Source organism: Megalops cyprinoides, chromosome 7, assembly GCF_013368585.1.
Source record: "Megalops cyprinoides isolate fMegCyp1 chromosome 7, fMegCyp1.pri, whole genome shotgun sequence".
NCBI classification, from domain to species: domain Eukaryota; kingdom Metazoa; phylum Chordata; class Actinopteri; order Elopiformes; family Megalopidae; genus Megalops; species Megalops cyprinoides.
In genome coordinates this window covers 8,358,872-8,380,321 of record NC_050589.1, presented here as the reverse complement: position 1 = coordinate 8,380,321, position 21,450 = coordinate 8,358,872, and the positions used below count along the sequence as shown (strand labels likewise).

Sequence of the window (21,450 nt, the reverse complement as noted above, 5' to 3'; positions counted from 1 at the left end):
GCTAGACTTTAAAAAAATCTAGCATAAACAGAATTAACAGACAAAAAGATTTGGAAATCCATGACTGAACATAATTGAACATAAATGTTTTTCCAAGTATGTAAAGAACCTGAAGAAACTACTACTGGTCAAGCACTCTTCCCTGACCTGGAAATATTCTATTAGGCGGCGGCTTCTACATGCCTCCTATTGTTACAATAGACCAGGCCATTTTTAGGAAAAGTTCTGTGGCTCCATGCCTGGAGATCACATTTAAGGCATTTGTAAGTTCTTGCACTTGAAAGTTCTTTCCAATACCCTTTGTAATGCAGACAGGTTACTGTCAACCTGAAAAATGCAAAACTCAACTCGATCCCCCAAAATCCCTGGCCATGTGTGCAACCTTTTGAAACACTGTGCCCAACTTGGAGAAGGGCTGTGACAGGTCAAAATGACCACGGCCTGATTTTTTTAAAGGGTGACGGTTTACAGTTTTCACTCAGTCTACAGAACTGTAGGATAAAGACTACCTTCTCTTTCTGAAGTAGTGAAAGGGGTACAAACTCAATGCTAATCTGAAGAGCAGTAGGAGCCCACTCTTGAAAGAAAGAAGTGCTATTCTCATTTTGGATCCATTCCAGACTAGAACACATATGGTTCACGACAGGGACTTTGGGGGCAGTGGTAAGCTAGGTGTTTCTCAGTGCTTTAAGGTTGCAGCCTTGGCTTCATAATGTTGAAGTTGTGCACAACAAGGGTTGGGTGTTTGCTGACTGGAACAGCTGAGGCAGAAATGGTTAACAACAGAAAATGGAAGAGGTATGGAAACCTCTTAAAACCAGCGACAGTTCACATTTTCTCTCCCGAAACGTCCTCAAAGTTTCACAAAATGTGTGCAGAATGGAAAAAAAAGCATGAAACATTTTCCCTTTCCCCTGATGGACCCCCAGACAGAATCTGATGAAACAGTGAGTAACCACAACACTTCAATCACTATAACCGAACAACAGCCACAGTACAATTTTCATCTGCCTACCAAACCCATCTCCTTCCATCTCAGCTTATCCAGTCCTGTGCTGTCCTCCGCTCCCTTCACCATTCAGTTAGATGTTCCGTCCTTTGGGGGCTTGCTACCTTTGCCTGACCATCCTCTCCACCAGCTTGCTTTTTCCTCCTGAGGTGGCGTGTTGCCCTCTGGGGAAGCGGAATCTTCCGGCTTGGCCTCATGTGCAGTCCCCTCTGCCTTCGGCGCAGTGACATCCTCTTGGGGTACAGCAGCCTCAGCCTGCTTAACAGTGGGAGCAGCCTCGGCCTCAGCCTCCTTTACGACAGGGGTTGCTTCAGTCTCAGCAGCAGTGGGAGCAGCCTCGGCCTCAGGCTCCTTGGTGACAGGGGCAGCCTCGGCCTCAGCAGCAGTGGGAGCAGCCTCGGCCTCAGGCTCCTTGGTGACAGGGGCAGCCTCGGCCTCAGCAGCAGTGGGAGCAGCCTCGGCCTCAGGCTCCTTGGTGACAGGGGCAGCCTCGGCCTCAGCAGCGGGGGCGGGGGCAGCCTCGGCCTCAGGCTCCTTGGTGACAGGGGCAGCCTCGGCCTCAGCAGCGGGGGCGGGGGCAGCCTCGGCCTCAGGCTCCTTGGTGACAGGGGCAGCCTCGGCCTCAGCAGTGGGGGCGGGGGCAACCTCAGCCTCAGCAGCAGTGGGAGCAGCTTCTGCTTCAGGCTCCTTGGTGACAGGGGCAGGCTCGACCTCAGCAACAGCAGGGGCAGCTTCAGCCTCCTTGGCAATGGGGGTAGCCTCAGAGGTGGCAGCAGCGGCCTCAGAGGTGGCAGCAGCGGCCTCAGTGGCAGCTTCAGCAGCAGCAGGGGCAGCCACAGCCTCAGCTATGATGGGGGATGCCTCGCCGCCGGCCTCGGCTACAGCGGGGGTTGCCTCAGCAACGGCCTCGGCTACAGTGGGGGTTGCCTCGCCGCCGGCCTCGGCTACAGCGGGGGTTGCCTCAGCAACGGCCTCGGCTACAGTGGGGGTTGCCTCGGCAGTGGCCTCGGCAACGGCGGGGGTTGCCTCGGCGACGGCCTCGGCAGCAGCCTCGGCTACAACGGGGGTTGCCTCGGCGACGGCCTCAGCAGCGACAGGGGTTGCCTCAGCGACAGCCTCGGCAGCGGCTTCGGCTACGACAGGGGTTGCCTCAGCAGAAGCTTCGGCTACGACGGGGGTTGCCTCGGCGATGGCATCGGCAGCGGCTTCGGCTACGACAGAGGTTGCCTCGGTGCCCGCCTCAGCAGCTTCAGCTACAATGGGGGTTGCCTCGGCAGTGGCCTCGGCTACGACGGGGGTTGTCTCGGCGACAGCCTCAGCAGCTACTTCAGCTACAACGGGGGTTGCCTCGGCAGCGGCCTCGGCAACAACAGGGGTTGCCTCAGCCACAGCCTCAGCAGCGGCCTCGGCGACAACGGGGGTTGCCTCAGCAGCGGCCTCGGCGACAACGGGGGTTGCCTCAGCAGCGGCCTCGGCGACAACGGGGGTTGCCTCAGCGACAGCCTCAGCAGCGGCCTCGCCGACGACAGGGGTTGGCTCGGCAGTGGCCTCGGCTTCCTTGACGATGGCAGCTTCAGCCTCGGCAACAACTGGGGCAGCCTCTGCCTCTGAGGGGACAGCTTCAGCCTCCTTGATGACGGGGGCGGCCTCAGCTTCAGCCTCCTTGACAACGGGGGCAGCCTCAACCTCGGCCTCTTTGACGACGGGGGCAGCCTCAACCTCGGCCTCCTTGACGACGGGGGCAGCCTCAACCTCGGCCTCCTTGACAAGTGGCATTGCTGCCTGCACAAGTGGGATCACCACCTCCTGAGGTAACGGAAGCCCCATTTCGCCCCCACTTATCTCCTGAGCCTGGGGAATTGCCCCCTGGGCCACTGTGAAGCCCAGGCCTGCAGGATCTGCACCCGTCTCCTTTGGTAGTGTGATACCAATCTTGCCTCCACTTTCTGGGAACCCTTCCCTGTACAGCCAGTCCATCTTCTGCAGGTGTTGTTGAACAGCATCCGCAACCCTGGCGTCAATCATGGCCTCAGTCAGGACCCCATCCTCAGAGGAGTACGCTGCAGCCTGCGGAGGGAGAGGTGAAAGAAGATTAATGTGAAATCTGAAATTAACTGAGAAACAGCGAGAATGCGGTTATTATAATTTAAAAATACCAAATATAGTAATATCTTTTGATAAATACACATTTTTAATTCCCAATTTAACAATAAATATGCTGATGTATACTCAACAGTTGCAATCTGTAGCTGCTTTAAACATCATCATAAATGCAAAGTATCTACAAGTGATGGAAGTCTGACAAAATAATTCCTGGTCTGTTAATCTAGATGCCAACAAAGAACCCTAAGCCTGATGTATAACTCACAACAGAGGTATACTGTCAACACACGGGAAATGATGCAGGAGAAATCTGAAAACACTGTTTCCACTTTTTTCAGTACTACGAAACAAACTTATGAGAAGAAATAGCATATGGTCGATATTTCATTGACATTACAGCGAAGGGATGTTTTGCACACAAACCTACAACTAATGCCAAAATTTTATTTTGTTGTCAGGTTTTGTTTAATGAGGACTAGGGTCTTCTGCTCTGAGCTTCAAATCAAAGGCTCTCTAACATCTCGAGAATGTGAATGACCAGGAGAGATGGACTACATCGGCTGCACAGGCCATGAGTGCGTGACACAGGATGACCATCATGCTTTTCACCGCACAAAGCCACACTGCTCATCACCAGCCTGACACCAGGGGAGGCCTGGCACCGGGCCAGCTGAGTGCAGTTTGCACCTGGTGTGGGAAAATATTGCTTTACCTCCCCTATCTGCCACCTCTCACCACGCTACACACCAGGACCGGCTTGTGAGTCTCCATCCAAATAATATTGGCTAATATCACTGTCTATCGTAGCATACTCTGACAAAACCCATGTATACAAGTTAAGTTATGGTCGGGCCTGAATAGTGTTATACTCGCACTCCCAATGGTCTGGGAGTGTTGTGAGCCTGGTCTGACAATGTTGCTTGTTTAAACTGAATGGATACACTTATGCTCCATTGTGACAGAAGTCGCTCTGGATAAGAGCGTCTGCTAAATGCATGTGATGTAATGTAATGTAATGTCTAGTATTGTTGCAATCGGCACTAGGACTCAGCGGACTCAACACACGGACTGACTGACCTGCCAGGCCACGCCCAGTTTGGAGATCTCACGGCCCGACATGCCCTCGACCCTCTCTGCGATCTCTGAACACTTGCTGCCGTAGTCAAACTGGGCCAGCTTCAGCCTCCTGCAGGGCAACACACAGAGGAACAGAGACAAGGATGTAGTGTCTGCCTGAGGCCCTGAATTCTTCACTTTTGCACCCAGGTCTGTCTGCAATTGTTTACACTCACAGGACTTATTTTAAAAAATGGGACCTCAAAAGCTTAAGGTTATTTTACATACAAGATCATTTTACAATTCAATGCAATTCTATCCATATTCCTTTTGAGGAGTTAAGTGTTTTAAAATAGGTAACTGGTACACATTCATTAACAATGAATGTTAAAGTATATATTTAATATATTTTGTGTTTATAAAGTTGTAGTGATATACTAATTTCACATCAATTTAAAAGTATGAATGTTGCAGCACTGGTGACCAGCAGGGGGAGCCCACACACCAAGTCCTGTCTGTCATTTGGTTGTAACGCTGTCTTGCTCTAGTGTGTCCCAGTGTCCAAGTGTAAAAACGCAGATTTTACTCACTGTCTCCCCCCAGTGGCAGGACCCAACACATATCTGTCGAAGTAGAGCCGCACGAGCCTGTCCCGTTCCTCTGACCCCGGCAGAGCAAAGTTTACAATCTCGTCAATGCGGTCGTTTATGGCCCAGTCAAACTGCTCCGGCTGGTTGCTGGCTAGCACCAGCATGAACCTGGACACACGACAGGAATCCATGTTTTACACAAATACAGCACAAAGTGTTCACTAGAACTGTGTTGACTGCCCACTGGCAGGCTAGCTGTCAGGATGAGGACGCTGGACGCACTTGTTGCTCTGTTCTCCGGTACGGTAGAGGAATGCATTCAGGGTGGCTCTGAGGTCCTCGCTGATCTTCTCCTGTAACAAATCCACACAGAACATCATTTCCCAGCACAAAAGGCGCACAAATTCTGCATCATCACTCAGGGACTCAACGCTAAACGCTGTGCACATGCACCAGACTCACAGTGGCTCGCTTGCGTAGGAATGCGTCAGCTTCGTCTACGAAGAGCAGAAGGCTGTGGAGGACAAGACAACAGCAACAGAGGAGGGAGAAGAATCAGGGCACCTGGGTTCAGGGTGTTCAAAAACCAGAACCAAAAAGCACTGCCAAAGAAGCAAGCCAAAGCCACTCTGCCATGTTAAGGCATGTCTGTGTGCACTGTGTGCTGGTAGACAATATGCTTTGTACTGCTGACTCCTAAGGGACAGGAGCAGGTATGTCTGCAGTTCTCCTGCAACTTCAGAGGAGTACACACAACCAAGACTCAAGTCTGAGGGAATACATAATAAATGTTCCTACTGATGTGTTACTATCACTGCAGTGTCACTGCACTCTCAAAGTCTGAGGTGCAAGCTCAACAGAACAGATCCTATTTAAGAAAAAGTAACCACATTATTTGAAATGAACAACTTGGCTGACTTATTTTGAACACTGTGTGTGCAGCTTAGAGCTAAACAGTGACAACGCAAGAAACAAGGATCATTTTCAGAAATTAATCAGGGGAATATAATTCCTTGATCAAATTTCGTTACAGATCACAATAGACATCAGCATAATTTAGACACAAAGAATAAAATTTCAGTATATTTTACCAAGCCAAGTGCACTGATGCCTTAGTGAAAAAACAAGTTACCAGGGAAATAGTTTCAAAGACTTTTGGACTTTTTTCTAATATTTGAACTGCCTAATATTGAACTCTCAGTACTGATGAGATAAACCTTTACACACATTAATTTTTTCTTCATGCACTTTTTTGTTTATGCACCTGTTGCATTGATCAATATGTGAGCACTAATAAATATATTTTTACAGTCCCGACCGATATCTATGTGCAGTGTGCGGTGAGCTTTTTTGTTGTATTAATATTTCAACCATCAAATAATTCATGGAACACTGCACTAATATGGTAGTGTTCCATTTTAAGATAATACAACACCGAAGGCCTTTATGAACTGCCATCTTAAAACAAACACGTCAAAGGTTCAAACAGCAGTGGATAGACTTGACCCCATTTAGCGGCACGATGGGTTGACATTTTCAGAAGCAGAACCCTCATGTTGCGGCGTGGCACAGTCCAATGCGGCTGTGCAGGTGTCATACCCGCGTCGGCTGGTATTGGCCCAGTCAAAGACCTTGTGCATGGCGGTCACGCCATCTCGGCCCATAGGCGCCACGTCCCCTCCGGTCATGATGGCGTAATCCATCCCAGAATGCAAAGCCAGCTTCTGCTCAACACAACATAAACAGCAGCAGCCGTTAACACAGTTAATCCTCAGCATCATGTCTTCTGTGCATTATTCTAAACCGGTATAAAAACGGGTGCTGAATATCCCACTATGTTTTTTAAATATAACATAAAAATAAAAATGACAAATGAAATGAAATATTCCACATCACAAGGAGTAGTTCTTTTACTGAGTCATATACAAGTTGGGTTTGTCTAGTGTTATTGATTAGCAGATTCACAATTTATTGATGTGTTTTTTTTCAGTGTAAATCTTGGGCAATAAAAACTTGGGCAATACAATGAAGAGCTGTGAACTAACAGAACTACAGAAACTAGAGAAGTGAGAGTGAAATCACAGCTGTATTCATCAGATAAAATTACCAGATTTCCACATTGTCTTTCAACATAAGCCATTCTTAATGTGAGAAAGCAGCAACATATTGACAGATTCATTGTCATACTGAATGGTTTCAACTTGTAAAAAGGAGAATAAATGACTGTGGCAGAGGTAGAAAGTTGGGAAAAACCCAGACAGAGCCAAACCAGTTCACTGGTGGCCCTTCAGTTTGAAAATAATCATACAGTACACCACTAGTGTACATTGGCCTGTAAGGTACAATGAGTAAAACACTCAGAATGAAAAAACAGCAACAAACCAACAGTTTCATTGCCATATTGAAAGGTTTAAACTTTTAAAAAGGGAAATAAATGACTGTGACGAAACAGACGAAACTGGGGAAAAGAAAGTAAAGCAAAAATGAAAAACAGAATGCAAAAAAATCGTACAGTATACCACTGCTGACTGCAGAAAAGTAAAAATGCAAGAAACGCGTTGCTTAGCCATCTGTGACACGTGTCTCAAAGTGTAGCCGACTGGACTGGATTAAAAAGCACTGTATTCTGAAGTACTCGCTGCTGTGTATACTGTGTATACCGAAGGGTCTCTGCTGTGCAACCTTTCTGCCAGTCTGTAACACTGTAAAAGCAGCCATGTCACTTGTACAGCGGACTGCGTACCACCAGCATAAACGCATATTAATCCAGCAGTGGTATAGTAAACAATGCAGTCTGTTCTGGCATACAGTACATAGGGGCACGGGGAAACCTGACTTCGTGCTGACAGCATAATGCTAATTCTGTACATGAAGCTTTAGCTTGGACACTTTATGTCATGAGCGTGGAAGGCATGGTTATATAACAATGACTCAAGCCTTACACAAAGCCATAGTTCACACCATAAAGGTCCATCACCATACACACCTATTGTGACAAACACTTCCCATTTTTTTCCATGTTATTCAAGTATGACACACTGCACCCACTGTAAAACAGCTCTGAATACTTATATTGTGGATTAATAGCACTGAATCCGCTTTAACTCGAATCACACTGTGTGCTACCTTGGCAAACAGCGTCTTGCCGGTCCCAGGCGGGCCGTACATGAGGATGTTGCGGTAGAGCCCGCGATTCTTCCGGGTGTTTCGCGTGGCGATAGCGATATCACGCACACGCTCCTCCAGAGATGGCTTTAAGAGAGACAGAGAGAGAGAGAAAGTGTGGAAGATGAGTGAAAGTGGAGAATAAATGCAGGGGACATTTAGCGCCCAGTATAGTACAGCAAAACATTTGGACATGTACAATTATTAACATTAATTTCAGAGACACTGGTTTCTATTCTACTGGGACGTCAGAACAAAATTCTATTCTACTGGGCGGTCAGAACAAAAATGTATACATCCACTTGGATTCATGTTGAAAAAAGTTATTCTAATAATGCTTAATGTTAAACCAAAATAAAATGTTAACAATTAAGTCGAAGATATTTCAAGACAGATTTTTATGTGACTTCATGCAATGATCATTCTAACATCGATGGTAACTTTTTTAAAAACAGTGCCTTTTAAGTGGTGTTCGGTTGTGTTGCCAGTTGCCATGGCACATCTCTCTGTGGTGCCACGACACTGCTGTGTGCCGATACTCACACTGAGCACCACTCCCTCCAGAGCATCCTGGGGTTTACTGGTCAGGCGTTTCATCATCTGAGAGGAGGAGTCAGAACAGCGGTCAGTATTACACCTTAACTCTGCCACCTTTCACAGTATTACCATTAGGACCTTAGTCTACAGTACAGCTGCCATTACGGAGGACTGCAGACTACTCACAAAGTGACATTATGTCTTTAAGTGCACTCTTACGCATTATGTAGCATGTACCTTTACTGGGTGCTTGATTGCCTCCCCAACGGTGATTCTTGATGTCTCTCTAACCAGCGAGGGCTTTCCCAGTCGCGCCTCAATGTAGCGCCCTGCCACGGCTGTAGCATTCCGAGCAGAGTACACACCCACTGCGAGCAGGGTGAATCCTGCCACCTGCAGGAAGGGAGGAGTTACTGCGGTAGTTCAGGTGTACTGGATTCAAGTTGAATGTGTTGGGTAGGAGGGAAAAAAAAAAATGTAAGAGTATCACTAAATCCCAATAACCAGTTAGGATAAATGATCAGAGCAATACTCTGATCTATAGCAAAAGGGAGCTTTCACCGTCGCTGTGACTTTGTCCCAGTCTGACACGAAGGCTCGAAAACCTTCCCCAAACACAGCACCTGCAGTCCTGACAGAGACAAAACACAACCAGTCCCAAAATGGCTCCTAACCCAAACACTGCCACTCAAATTGTACTCCCACTCACAAGTATCTTCCATGCTTTATAAACTGGGTTCAATACATTGTCATCTTCTGGAGTAACTCCAGGAGATCATATATTAGGCAAGAATTGGTACAACTGAAAGAAACTAAATAATACTGTATGAAATGCCCAAACGAAAAAAAAAAAACTACAATACATTTCCAACCATTGTCTGTTATGTGGTACCACATACCAGGAAAGCTAAACTGAATGATTCTCTCACCGGATGGACTCCAGGACAGTCTGTCTGTGCTCGGCGGCTTTCAGGCGGATTTGTTCTCGGATGATATCAGCGTTTTCGCGTTCCACGCGAGCGCGCGCCTTGGCCTCGGCCTCCACCCGCAACAGCTCGTTCTTGTGCCTCAGCTCCATCTCGTGCTCGACAGTCGCTAAAACGCAAGAGATGGAGAGAAGCCTTTACACAGAGGCAAACACTGGCTCTCTGTGCAAGTTTCACTGTATACCACGGAGTGAAGACATTCAGAGTCAAGATATTTGGAATCAAATATCTACAAATGACAGTGAACATGTTGGAAAAGCATGTTCATGACACAAACACAGAGGGATATGAATCAGTGACATGTAGAACATAGCAGCACCTCTCCTCATGGCTTCCTGTTTCTGCACAGATTCTTCCTGCTTGCGCAGACTCTCCTCGTTGAGGGCTTGCTGCAGAAAGATAATGCTGATGAGACTCGAAGACAAATTCAGACAGACGTATAGTGCTGGACAGAGAGATACACCGACCTGGCCACATTGGTGGACAGGAATAAAAAAAGCTCACAAAAGGTTCAGTTCTCTGTCCTAGTCTGAAAAGTAAAGAGATTTACCTTGAGTTCAAGCTGTTCTCAAACCAGATCTTCTGAAAGAGGTGATCAGAAGCTAAAAAATAGGTCTTGCGCGTAGAACTACCAAATCTTCAAAACACACAACAGCACAACTTCCAATCAGGGACTTACATTTAAATTACATGTTTTATACACTATAATTCTCTTCAGTAAATAACTAAGCCCCTGAGAAAAAAAAACGCAAGTACTTTTAAAGCAACCCCAGCAAAGCCTGACCACAAGCCTGCACCCCATTCATCTGCAGACTCTTCTGCCAGAAGTGACAAAACCATGAAGAAATGAGACACTCATGGGGTAATCTGATCACAAATGTGCTCCAATGTATTTCCTCCCCCTGACTGGGGTCTCATTTACAAAGACCTCAGGATGACAAATACAAACAGATGGAAACCATGACACACAGAGGCCTGACTAGTAAAAGACTCACGGGGAACTCACACACACTCGGCAAGGATGCCCTGGAGGTCCTGGCTGATCTTACCTGCTGCCTCAACTGATCATCGTACCTCTGTCTGGCCAGTTTGTCCTGGTACTGTGCTCTCTGGAGAAGGGTTGAAAGATACAAGAAATGTCTTCAATCGTAATGATATTAAATATTTGGCTTTTAAATAAGTCACTGGGATAAAATAAAACCACCATATTTCCCAGCAGTCCCTCTGACCCTTCCTCCCTCCCTGCCTCACTCACCGCTTGGTGCTGCTTGGTCTCCTCGTTGAGCGTCTTCCTCCTCTCCTCCCCTTGGGAGCGGATTTGCTCCCCCTTAAGCTGCTCCACGGCTGCTTCATATTCCTGTTGGAGCAAAAGAAGTGCGTTTTCACAGTTTGTATATAACTTTATTGCTTGTGTGCACAGAGTACAAATAACATCCTGCAGCGTTTGTGTCAGATTGCCACTTGCTTTGTACAACACTACGATGACAGGGTAGGGAAGTGGTAAGGAGCAGGGCTCATAACTGAAAGGTTGCTGGTTTGATTCCCCGCTGGAGCGCTGCTGCTGTACCCCTGGGCAAGGTACTTAACCCAGAATTGCCTCAGTAAATACTCAGCTGTAAAAATGGATAACATGTAAAAAACTAACCTATGTAAGTTGCTCTGGATAAGGAGCGTAAAGTAATAAGAATGCTCATTATACACACAACGATCACAGAGGTGAGCACAATGCCCACACGGGCAAAGTTTTTTGCCTACTTGGCCAAAAAGAAAATTGTCACAGAAATGGGAGGCAGTCGAACCTTCAGCTTGGTTTGGTGCTCCAGTTGCAAAGTCTGTTCCTGCAGACGGGCCAAGTCCAGCGCCTCCTTCGCATGTCCTATGGGGGAGGGGCAGAAAGGGGTCACCCTACACTTCCACCAACCATACACGCCCACCATTCACATGTGCAGGAAAGGACAAAAAAGATCAACTCGTTTAAAGTTAAAAAAAGTATCTACATACTGTTTAAAGTTCTAATACAATTTAGTGGAAAGCTTGCTTCTTATTATGGAAAATAAAAAAAAATAAAAAAAATAAAAAAAACTTTGCGTATCGTGTGGTCATGTCACGAAAAGAATGCGACTTGATCTTTGAACTCTTAACCTTGACTGCGATGTAACTCACACAGTCACACATGGTGTGCATCCTACTGTGCCACTCATTCTGACAGTATCTATATATACTCCTTATTTGCCACACTAGACGCCTGTTTTTTCACAGCTATACAAAAGCGGAATGTGATCCGGGACAAGAAAAAGTACGTAAGACATACCGTACCCTGCAAACGTGACCATCGACCACTTGCTGTCACATCTCACGAGCTCGCGCCTGTCTGCAGCCCACCGGGCCCAGTAATCTTTTTTTTGTTGTTATTTCAGATTTTATTTCACAACATATTATCGATCGCATTCTTTTTTTTCTTTGCAAATCTCTCGTTCATCCAAATAAGCGCCCTCCAACAGAACATGTCTGGTTAACTTGCAAGCTATATTACATAAGCCTCAGATTTCCTAACCAGCTGGTGAGCCAGCTATTTCCTTTGTCTGTTCACCTCCGCTCGAGTTTGCACGCGGCTTCCAGGTAACTTTACCTGGCTTGCTCGCGAGCTTGCGGGGTACTCACGCGACTTGTCCAGTTCTCTGGCCGCTTTCGCAGCCCGCTCCAGCCCCGTCGGATCGAAGTTGCTCCATTTGTCCTTGGGTTTATCTCCGCCGGATCCCCCCGAATCCCCGTCTGCAGAAGGGGTTGATGGTGGGGCTGCAGAATCTGGGGGCGGACCGGAAGACCCTTTTCTCCAGCCGAACAGCCAGGACATGTTCTACCAAAAACAACTCCCCTCTTACACGGAGCAAACTTGAATCCAATGTTTGATTACACCCCACCACACCACACCACACTGTTGTCACGCTTCCACCCTCTGCGCAGGCGCACCCCACTGTGGGCAGGCGATCCATAACGTTACATATAATCTATAGAATGGGAACTCTGCAGCCCTATTGGCCGCAAATAGTATAGCTAGCCAATATAATTCGTTGCTTTCTTGTCACGTGTGAACCGCGCCCACACTGTTGCCTGCTCCAGAGGGGAGAGTCGCAGGAAGGGACGCCGTACGGCATGCCGTCAGAGGCAGCGTTAACTGGGAATGGTTTGTGGTGAAAAAATGCGGGGGTACGTTGCGCATTGCCTACAATGCGCAAAACCCTCTTTCGAAGAGGGGTGAGTAGGGGGATGCGGCTGTACCAGCACCAGCAGCGTGTGACCTCACCCTTAGCCTCCTTCTCCAGTCGCAGACCTATCATACACCCTGCAAATAAGGTTATTTCCCGCCCCACTGACATTCGGTACATCTCCTGATCTCAGATATTATTTATGATTTATCCAAATTGCAAATATATCTGTTTTTCTGTATGCACATGGAAGGAAGATGGGCGATGAGTTTGTGGAAATAGTGGGGCCAGACATGTTTTTTTTTTCCCACCAAGCACACTTGCATAATTTTCCTTGACAAGACCAATCAGAGGACACTGAACATTGTAAACAAAAGAAAAAGGTGTATTCAATGTAAGCATGCTTAAGACACCATAAATCTTGACCGTATACATCTCCAAACTGTGTTATGCTAAGCAGTTTACATCAATTTTTAGCACTTGGAACTGAATCCAGCCTCTATTGCCTAGTGTAGCACCCACTGTAATCTGTGTACAATAGACTTGCAGCTCTGTTGAAGTTCACCAAACAGAGTAGACAGACATCATTCCCATTCCCATTCCATTTAACTGATGTTGTGAAAAATCCTAACAGAGCACGCAATTTTCATCTTTATACATGATATTGAGTAGACAATACTCTTGGTTCTCATTGTGTAATCATTATCGCCAAACAACTGAATTGTAATAATTTTTAAGGACACTATATGCAATAATTTCAGGACTTTGTCATATGACAAAATGACATGGGGTCCCATGTGACAGGGTATTGCTGAAATTCTGTAATTTAAATCACTTTTAACAACCAAAGGTAAATACAGACAATTCAATTGTTGTGGATTTTTGTAATAAGTATGGTTTTTTAAAATATCAAATTAAATCCTTAACAAAAAGACCACCACCAAGCAAATGTGTCACTGATGTAATCAGTTATCCTATGACATAGTATATTACTGAAATAATTATAAGGCAAAATATTCCAAACAAATAAATAGGCCTATAATGTTAACTGGCCTACAGTGCGAGATTCTGATTGGCTTTTGACAATCTTGGCATAACCTTAAAAAACTGCACACCGTGTCACAAATACAGTTTATATCTGTAAACATTACATGACTGCTCTGATATAAGTGTTTACTTTGGAAAGCAAGCTGTACCACGTGGTTGAGTTGGAAAGTGGGCGTTGTACCAACTAGACTGCCGGTTGGGGGGAGTGTGATGACGTTTGACGGAATGACGTCAAGAGAAATTTATGAAGAGTTTTATTAGCAAAGCACGGTCTGTCACTTGAGGTTCGGTGCTGGAAGGGCAGATCCGTGGACAAATACACTACAGTTGACTTTGAAAATGTCGGTCGTCTGTTTCTCCTTGTGTCGCCGCGGTGCCGTGGCAATCCGTTGCTCTACCGGCATAATGGTAAGCGTGGGTGAAGTAGACTACGGAGCTCTGTCGCTTGAGCAGTGAGGGTGGAGGGAGAGAGTGGAACTGACTTTTTAGATATCATTAGCTGTTTAGCTAAAAGTTACCCAAGTCCAGTTGTTTGGCCACATAGCTAACTAGCTAGCGTTAGCTTACTCATTGATGATGACTGCTTGTCTCTGTTGCCAAAGGGATTAGTTAGTCAAGTTCGAAAGTGTGTGTTGTTGTGATCATCACATCTAACGTTACATTTTTAGGATGGACAGTGATAATCAAAAATGGTATACAGCTAGCTAGCCTAGCTTGTTTGCTGGCTGCCTACAGATCATTGCAAGACAGCTTGCTAGCATCAGTAACAGGACAACTCCAATATCAGAGGATATCTGCAAAAAATCTGCAAATTAACCTAATGTCACTGTATTTGTGTAATAGGTAGCCTACTAGTTACCAAACTGCATCGCCGTTGATGTTGCTGTGTTGACGTTACCTAAACGTTAGGTAACGTAATGCCGGTGATGTAACATTTTAACAGCAGTGACGCTCAGATGAGCCGCACCGTTCAAGGGCGTTTTGTTAGATTTTAACAATATGTTGCCTACCGCCCTTTCACCAGTTAAGGTAGCTAAGTTAGCAAACTTTTAATACAATTTCGATACGTCATAATTATGGGACGCACCAATGATAGTATAGAATCATTGTCATTATTAACGGTGTTATTAATATCAAAGGTGTCAATAAAGTGAAAATTTTCTTAAGGTAATATTCTTCTTTAGTTAGACTAGCTAGGTAAATTCTTTTCCTGTGAAAATGTAATACGAAATCACGTAGCCTATCCTTAGGCTACAATAAGTGTAGTTGATGATTACGTAAAGTATTAAACTGAGGTGAAATGAATCGTGAACAAAGTGCTGTAATTGCTGTCGGATCAAACACGTGGTTTATTAAAGCAAAAGCGAAATACAAGTGGCGTTTATAAATCTGTGAGCAAATGTACGATCAACGGTATATTCTGTATTCGGCTAACTGTAAAGCTGCCATGCAGTGGATGCAGTGCAATCTATCCAAAAACGTGGGTGTCATGTTAATCTAGAAAACCGTAGTTGTAGTTGGTGTGGATAAGTAAAACAGCCAGGCAGGGGTTTTCTCCGTTGTTACACCGATACGAATGAGTTGTTACAGTTATTGTGTATTTAATCGTTGTAGGTTAGATATTTTTCTGTTAAGGTCTTGAATTTTCGGGAAAAGAGGGACACTTCTCAGTAATCGGAAGGTCTGAGCCTTTCACCGTCACACAAGCTCATCTAGATTTACAGTTTTTAAAGAGTTTTAGATTAAATAAAATAGCCCTGAGCTTCAGTACACTTTGAGGTAGCTCAGACATGGCCACATAACTGCTGAGACAGATACTCGGTGGGAGATTGTGTAAGTGTTCACCATAGGCTACTGCTACTTCAGTCATTTGGCCCCTCGCGCGTGCTGACAAAGCAAGGTCACCCGATTTACGAAATGTAGTGGTTTCCCTGAAAGAGCGGTTATCTAATCCTATACCGCACAACTGTGTAATCAAACCACATTTGTTAACCTCAGATACCAGCGTTTTCTCCAGAATACCAGCCGAACGTTTTCATAAACCTGATATTTAAAAGCAGCTGTGTATAATGTATTTTAAATTGCTGTTTAACTTTGCATCCGAAACCATCCTACCTTTCATCCACAAGTCACATCTTGTGGATTGATTTTGACTTCATGCTTTTATATCTTGCAATGTGTATCCAAAAACTAGTATAAAATAGACCTGAGAATTTACCCTTACCTTGTCTGCGTTCCTGTAATTTTAGAACTACAGTTTGCTTTTATTCTACCATTGAATACATGTCTTATATCCTCACAGTACAAAATCTAAAGAAAACTGCAGGTGTCAGAAAGGGTTTTCAAAAAGGTTATCCAACTGTACAGTCTGCCTCTTAGTTGTGATATCCAAGCAAGGGCATATTGTCTTCTCACAGTATTATTCAGTTAACTCCACATATATCAGAAACATCAATAGTGCCTTGTGTTTGCTATGCTACTTAATGTTTAATGGGTTGAAATCTTAACAGAAAATGGAAGCCTACTGGAAAAAGATTGAACAACAATGACACACACCCAAGATGATTCTCAAAAGGATGTGCCAATGTAGTGGAGCATACACCTACAAAAAGGTCAAAAGTCTAAGAATATGTAGAAAAGCAATGAAGAAAATGGGGACATATGTGGGCATATAGACCAAGCAAACTGCTTGTTTGACAAGAATGGCACTAGGTTTTGAAATGATTTGGATTGCTCATGGCATTTGGAAATATTTTCCAAGTCCTTAGACTCAAGGTAGGATTATATATGCAGTTGACTATAGACAGATATGTTTTTGAGTCTGAACGCTAGAACTGATATAGTATCTAGATGTCTGGATTTGTGTAGAGAGGGCCATTGTCACCCTGCATCTTTTCTGCTTTTGTTTGCACAGAACCTCGAAAAGCTGCAAACTCTCAGTGCTGTTAAAGAAGGGAGAGTCACTGTAGGCAGAGGTGCTGGCGTTAAATGAGCAGTCAGAGTGACTCTTAATTCCGCCTCTTCCTTACCCTTGCTCAGCCCTTCCTCTCTCTGTGTCTGTATCCTCCAGACGGTGCGTGGTGCTCAGACTGCGGCCGCCCCTGCCGTTCAGCCCAGAATAAAGAAGTTCCAGGTGTACCGCTGGGACCCCGACAAGCCTGGGGACAAGCCCCGCATGCAGACCTACGACATCGACCTCAACACGTAAGCGAAGCAGAGCTGTGAGCCAGGCATAGGCTGTAATTATTCCTGGAAACCCCTGACAAATAAGTGCAAAGTAGACTCCATAACCTAAGTTGTGAAACGCTCTAAAGTTTAAAGGTCAGATTCTCTTAACAGTGAGTTTCGATTGGAAACAGAACTATCATCGCAAGGGCCTAACAGCCTTTAATTATCTTTTGAAAATGTTACTTATATTTACCTGCATTGTTTAATTACGCTATTGAATTCTAAATTCAGTTGTTCTTGTCCCCTTTTCTGCTCCATGCTGTTTTTCTCCATAAAGGCAGCTCACACATTGCCCTTTAAATTTAAAAAAAAAAATATTCTGGAGGCATACAATTTTCATAGTACTGTATTACTGGGAATGAATACATTTGACAGCCTTACAATAGCGTGTGTGGCAGTTTATCTTATTGTGCTCGTCTGTCTCCTTTCAGTTGTGGGCCTATGGTCCTGGATGCTCTGATTAAGATCAAGAACGAAATGGACCCCACACTCACATTCCGGCGCTCCTGCCGAGAAGGTAAGGGATGCAAAACGGGAAGGTGGAAGGCAAGAGAGGATGGAGAGGACTGGGATGGAAAGCAGTGATGTTACTGTGGACTGTATTGGTCGAAATGCCTCATATCTATGTGCTTGTGTTGCATTGTACAGTACATGAAAATGTTGTGAACGTGTGATTGATGGTGTGCATTGATAAATTCAGAGGGGTTATTTTTTTTGTTGTGTATGAATCTTAGGGTAGGTTTTGAAGTTTCCTTTTGCCGTATTGTTTTAGTGATGTTGTGTCTGCTTGTACAGGTATCTGTGGCTCATGTGCAATGAACATCAATGGTGGTAATACGTTAGCTTGCCTGAACAAGATTGACTCCAACACTAGCAAAGTGACAAAGATCTACCCCCTGCCACACATGTATGTCGTCAAGGACCTGGTGCCTGTGAGTATCTTCATCGCTACAGTGATGCAAATGATGAATTAAGTATTAAAAACATGGCTTTGTGGTGTGTTTTGTGTTATGTCTGTAATACTGGGACACTGCTGTTGTACCCTTGGGCAAGGTACTTAACCCACAGTTGCCTCAGTAAATATCCAGCTGTATAAATGGATAACATTGTAAAGAACTGTAACCTATGTAAGTCGCTTTGGATAAAAGCGTCTGCCAAATGAATAAATGTAAATGTAAATGTAATACAAAAGTGATATTGTGTGTAATCAGTCAATTACAGGACTACTGAAATGCAAGAATGATGAATTTGATTCTAATCCCAGGTGTCTGTGTGTTCTATAGGACATGAGTAACTTCTATGCACAGTATAAGTCCATTGAGCCCTACCTGAAAAAGAAGGACGAGTCACAGCAGGGGAAGGCACAGTACCTGCAGACTGTGGAAGACAGACAGAAATTGGTACGCCATTCACATTACACAGCTGATCAACAAGCTGCTCAAATGTTGCATTCAACTCCATCGCAATCAATGCAACAGTGTAGTTGCACTGAAATCCAGTCTTGGGAAAGGAGGCACACACCACCTGTGACTGTCCTTGATTTTGATTACAAAGTATTCAGCAGCTCCGTTAGTTCCTTTAGAAAGGATGTGCACATCATTATTATTAAACCTATGTGCACATTATTGCACATACATGTAGTAACTTACTAAGAGCCTGTTAATTCATAGCGCATAAACCCTTTCTCTAATCCCCTTAGAGAACAGCTAGGCTATAAGCAGGCTCTCTCTCTCCCTCTCTCTTCCAGGACGGGCTGTATGAGTGTATATTGTGCGCCTGCTGCAGCACCAGCTGCCCCAGTTACTGGTGGAATGGCGACAAGTACCTGGGCCCCGCGGTCCTGATGCAGGTGTGTACTGGCACTGCTGGGAAACTGTTTGCACAAGCATGCAACGGTAGGGGTCGATGATGTGACGAGTTTGTATTAACGTGTGACAAGTGGCCTTCCAGCGAAGATGAAGATTCAAATATTTGTTTGTCAACATAAAAAAGAATTTCACTCTTCAGAATCCTTGTAGAATAGCATCCAAAAACTGGTAGACACGTAATTTCCTTCATAAAAGGATGAGTGAACACAGAAATGAACAGAAAGAACTGAAGACTCATTCTGTCTTTGTATTATTCTTGATACACATAACATTGCAAAGTAACACGTTTTGCATGCGTGTTATTTTGCGGTGTTCTGGTATTATAATGTGAAGTGAAGCAACTGGCGTGTGCCACTGTCGCTCACCCAACAGGCGTATCGCTGGATGATTGACTCTCGAGACGACTTTACCGAGGAGCGACTGTCTAAGCTGCAGGACCCCTTCTCTCTGTACCGCTGCCACACTATCATGAACTGCACCAAGACTTGCCCCAAGGTACACCAAAAAGACCTTTATCTCTCCAACCCATGGAGTTTGTTGTTCCTTTTGTGACTTCCTGTATTGACAGTTACAGTAAGTTTCTCGCTGATGCACGCTGTCCGTCATCTGACCACAAAGGCAGTTTACAGTTGATTTATAGCTCTGCACGTACGCTCAAATGTTTACCACCATGGCCTGCCCAGATAAAGGTTAATTCACAAAGCCTTTAAGAAAGAAGAGCAAATGTGAAGGGGCAGTAAACATTAAAAAGATAGATAACTCGGCTTAACCAAACATGAAGACAAAACTCAATTGCAGATTAAATAGCTTGGTAGTAAATGACTAAAGAAGATGATTGGTTGGTAGAAGAAAATTAACATGGCATTAGGACAGTTGCTCTTCAAACTGGATTTGAGTGAATTGAATAACTGTAATGGGGCAGTGGTACAATGATGGGTGATGCATCAGGTTTCCTCTTCTGTCCTCCACCTATTCACTCTACCTTTCCCGCTCCTTAGGGACTGAACCCAGGAAAGGCAATTGCAGAGATCAAGAAGATGATGGCAACCTACAAGGAGAAAAAATTGTCTGCTGCATAACCCCTTATTCCTTGAATGTTCACAAGTTCCTCTACATAATTTAAAGGTTCAGTGACCCTATATAATGTGTGCACATGTTGTCTTGTACCGATATTCTCAATCACAGTTGGGAAAAGGTCATTGTAAAATGTGGGAATTGTCTACACAAGAATGCAGGGAACATAAGTGTGGATGTGTATGGATGGCTGTGTGTGAGAATGAGAGTGAGTCAAATTAAGTTATTCACTAATCCTGTACCTACTTGTGTATGGGCTAATTTCATAGCCTGAAAGGTCTGTATGAGTGTCAGTTCTACACTTCAAGTGGGTGTCGGATTTGTAGATATGTAATGTTTGTCCAGTGTATATATATACTGTATGAACTGATATACTGATATACTGTCAGATATTTAACTCCTGTGTTGTATTTTCAGGAGATGTGTAATATTTAAAATGTCACACAAAAGCCATTAAACTATGTATTTGGTTATTGGTTTTTAATCTGCCTTTTCATTCATTAAAATTTCAGGTTATTGTCTTTTCATTTGTACTGAAAAGAACAGACCATGCATGTGCAATGTTCCAGGCATTCACTCTTTCACTTTTAATCTGTATCACAGTCTTACTCAGTCCACAAACAGTGGTGAGCATATTAGTAAACAAATGGGTGTTGGTGCCCAGTGTCCGGAAGAATGTGCAGATTTTCCATTAAATACTGAGTGTAAACCTACTTCTGGCTTTCGTAGGAGAATCTCTGGAGATATTCTGACTGTTGTATTAGTTAAAGAACTACTTTTTGCACAGCTAAAGAGAAGGGATTAAATGTCTCTCCTAAAGCTGAAATGCAGCACCTTGGGAAATACATTACAACTGCTAAAAAAAAAAAAACAGTTATGGAACTGGTCCTCTGCAAAGCTTTTTTAAAAATTCAGGAAGTCTTTATTCCAGGCTTACATACCCATATATCGTATACATGGTCACTGGGTCTTTACCTTTTGACTGTTAATTTGTGGCATCCTCCACGTGGACACAAATACACAGCTTGACTGATGGACGCTGCAAATTGCATTTTAACAGTCTGCATTATGTTTAGTAGGAGGTTTATAGGAAAGGGTGTGGTGTTTTGTGTGCCACGTTCCTTTATTTCCACCTTCAACATGTCATTATTCCAAATGTGCAATAACTTGGGTTTGATTGATGTGTTGCTGTCAGTCCTCCCTGTGAAAAATACTAACTCCCTTTCAGTTTCACAAGTGCCTTTTTTGGCTTCCTAAGACCTTCTCAGACTTCTTGCTAACAGCCATTCTCTGTCCTGTGAGTGGGGTTTTGATGATCTGTCTATGTGTCATCCAATCACACTATGAATGCCTCACATAAACAGCATTAAACCCCAATATGAGGGATCATGCTGACATCACAGCCTGAACAATTGGAGTGGAAATACTGTATCTTTGAGCTGGAAAATGTGAAGCAGAATGTTAACTAAACCGCATACCAATAGTCATGGTCATAAATTCCATGTGTTATTTTAAACACGTGACTGGTCAGTGTCACGTTGTCATCCTAACCAGTAAAAGGCCTTACTCCAGTATTGGAGT

At 44.5% G+C, this 21,450-nt stretch overlaps 2 protein-coding genes across 2 annotated transcripts; one reads left to right on the top strand and one right to left on the bottom strand.

Moving 5' to 3' along the window:
• Positions 1 to 74: 74 nt before the first annotated feature.
• On the bottom strand, positions 75 to 12,371 carry LOC118780092. Its single transcript, XM_036532404.1, has 16 exons — positions 12,108 to 12,371; positions 11,246 to 11,322; positions 10,702 to 10,803; positions 10,496 to 10,555; positions 9,766 to 9,835; positions 9,390 to 9,555; positions 9,022 to 9,091; positions 8,698 to 8,853; positions 8,467 to 8,523; positions 7,885 to 8,010; positions 6,358 to 6,482; positions 5,221 to 5,272; positions 5,041 to 5,111; positions 4,759 to 4,926; positions 4,190 to 4,298; positions 75 to 3,076 (listed from the first exon to the last, which is right to left on the bottom strand). Exons 1-16 carry the CDS (start codon positions 12,298 to 12,300, stop codon positions 1,079 to 1,081), a joined length of 3,600 nt encoding a protein of 1,199 aa, XP_036388297.1. The 5' UTR covers positions 12,301 to 12,371; the 3' UTR covers positions 75 to 1,078.
• Positions 12,372 to 13,963: 1,592 nt separating this feature from the next.
• On the top strand, positions 13,964 to 20,311 carry LOC118780905 (succinate dehydrogenase [ubiquinone] iron-sulfur subunit, mitochondrial-like). Its single transcript, XM_036533663.1, has 8 exons — positions 13,964 to 14,107; positions 16,770 to 16,903; positions 17,359 to 17,444; positions 17,723 to 17,859; positions 18,211 to 18,327; positions 18,675 to 18,776; positions 19,168 to 19,290; positions 19,794 to 20,311. Exons 1-8 carry the CDS (start codon positions 14,039 to 14,041, stop codon positions 19,872 to 19,874), a joined length of 849 nt encoding a protein of 282 aa, XP_036389556.1. The 5' UTR covers positions 13,964 to 14,038; the 3' UTR covers positions 19,875 to 20,311.
• The last annotated feature ends 1,139 nt before the right edge of the window (positions 20,312 to 21,450 follow it).

What these genes read in the sequence shown, in the direction of transcription:
- LOC118780092 (XM_036532404.1), bottom strand. Translation starts at nt 12,300, where the DNA reads ATGTCCTGGCTGTTCGGCTGGAGAAAAGGGTCTTCCGGTCCGCCCCCA. An exon ending in CAGAGAACTGGACAAGTCGC is followed by an intron (nt 11,323 to 12,107) that starts GTGAGTACCCCG and finishes CCTCCCCCATAG; the next exon opens with GACATGCGAAGGAGGCGCTG. An exon ending in ACAGGAAGCCATGAGGAGAG is followed by an intron (nt 9,556 to 9,765) that starts GTGCTGCTATGT and finishes CTTGCGTTTTAG; the next exon opens with CGACTGTCGAGCACGAGATG.
- LOC118780905 (XM_036533663.1), top strand. Translation starts at nt 14,039, where the DNA reads ATGTCGGTCGTCTGTTTCTCCTTGTGTCGCCGCGGTGCCGTGGCAATC. An exon ending in CCGGCGCTCCTGCCGAGAAG is followed by an intron (nt 17,445 to 17,722) that starts GTAAGGGATGCA and finishes CTGCTTGTACAG; the next exon opens with GTATCTGTGGCTCATGTGCA. An exon ending in TCGTCAAGGACCTGGTGCCT is followed by an intron (nt 17,860 to 18,210) that starts GTGAGTATCTTC and finishes TGTGTTCTATAG; the next exon opens with GACATGAGTAACTTCTATGC.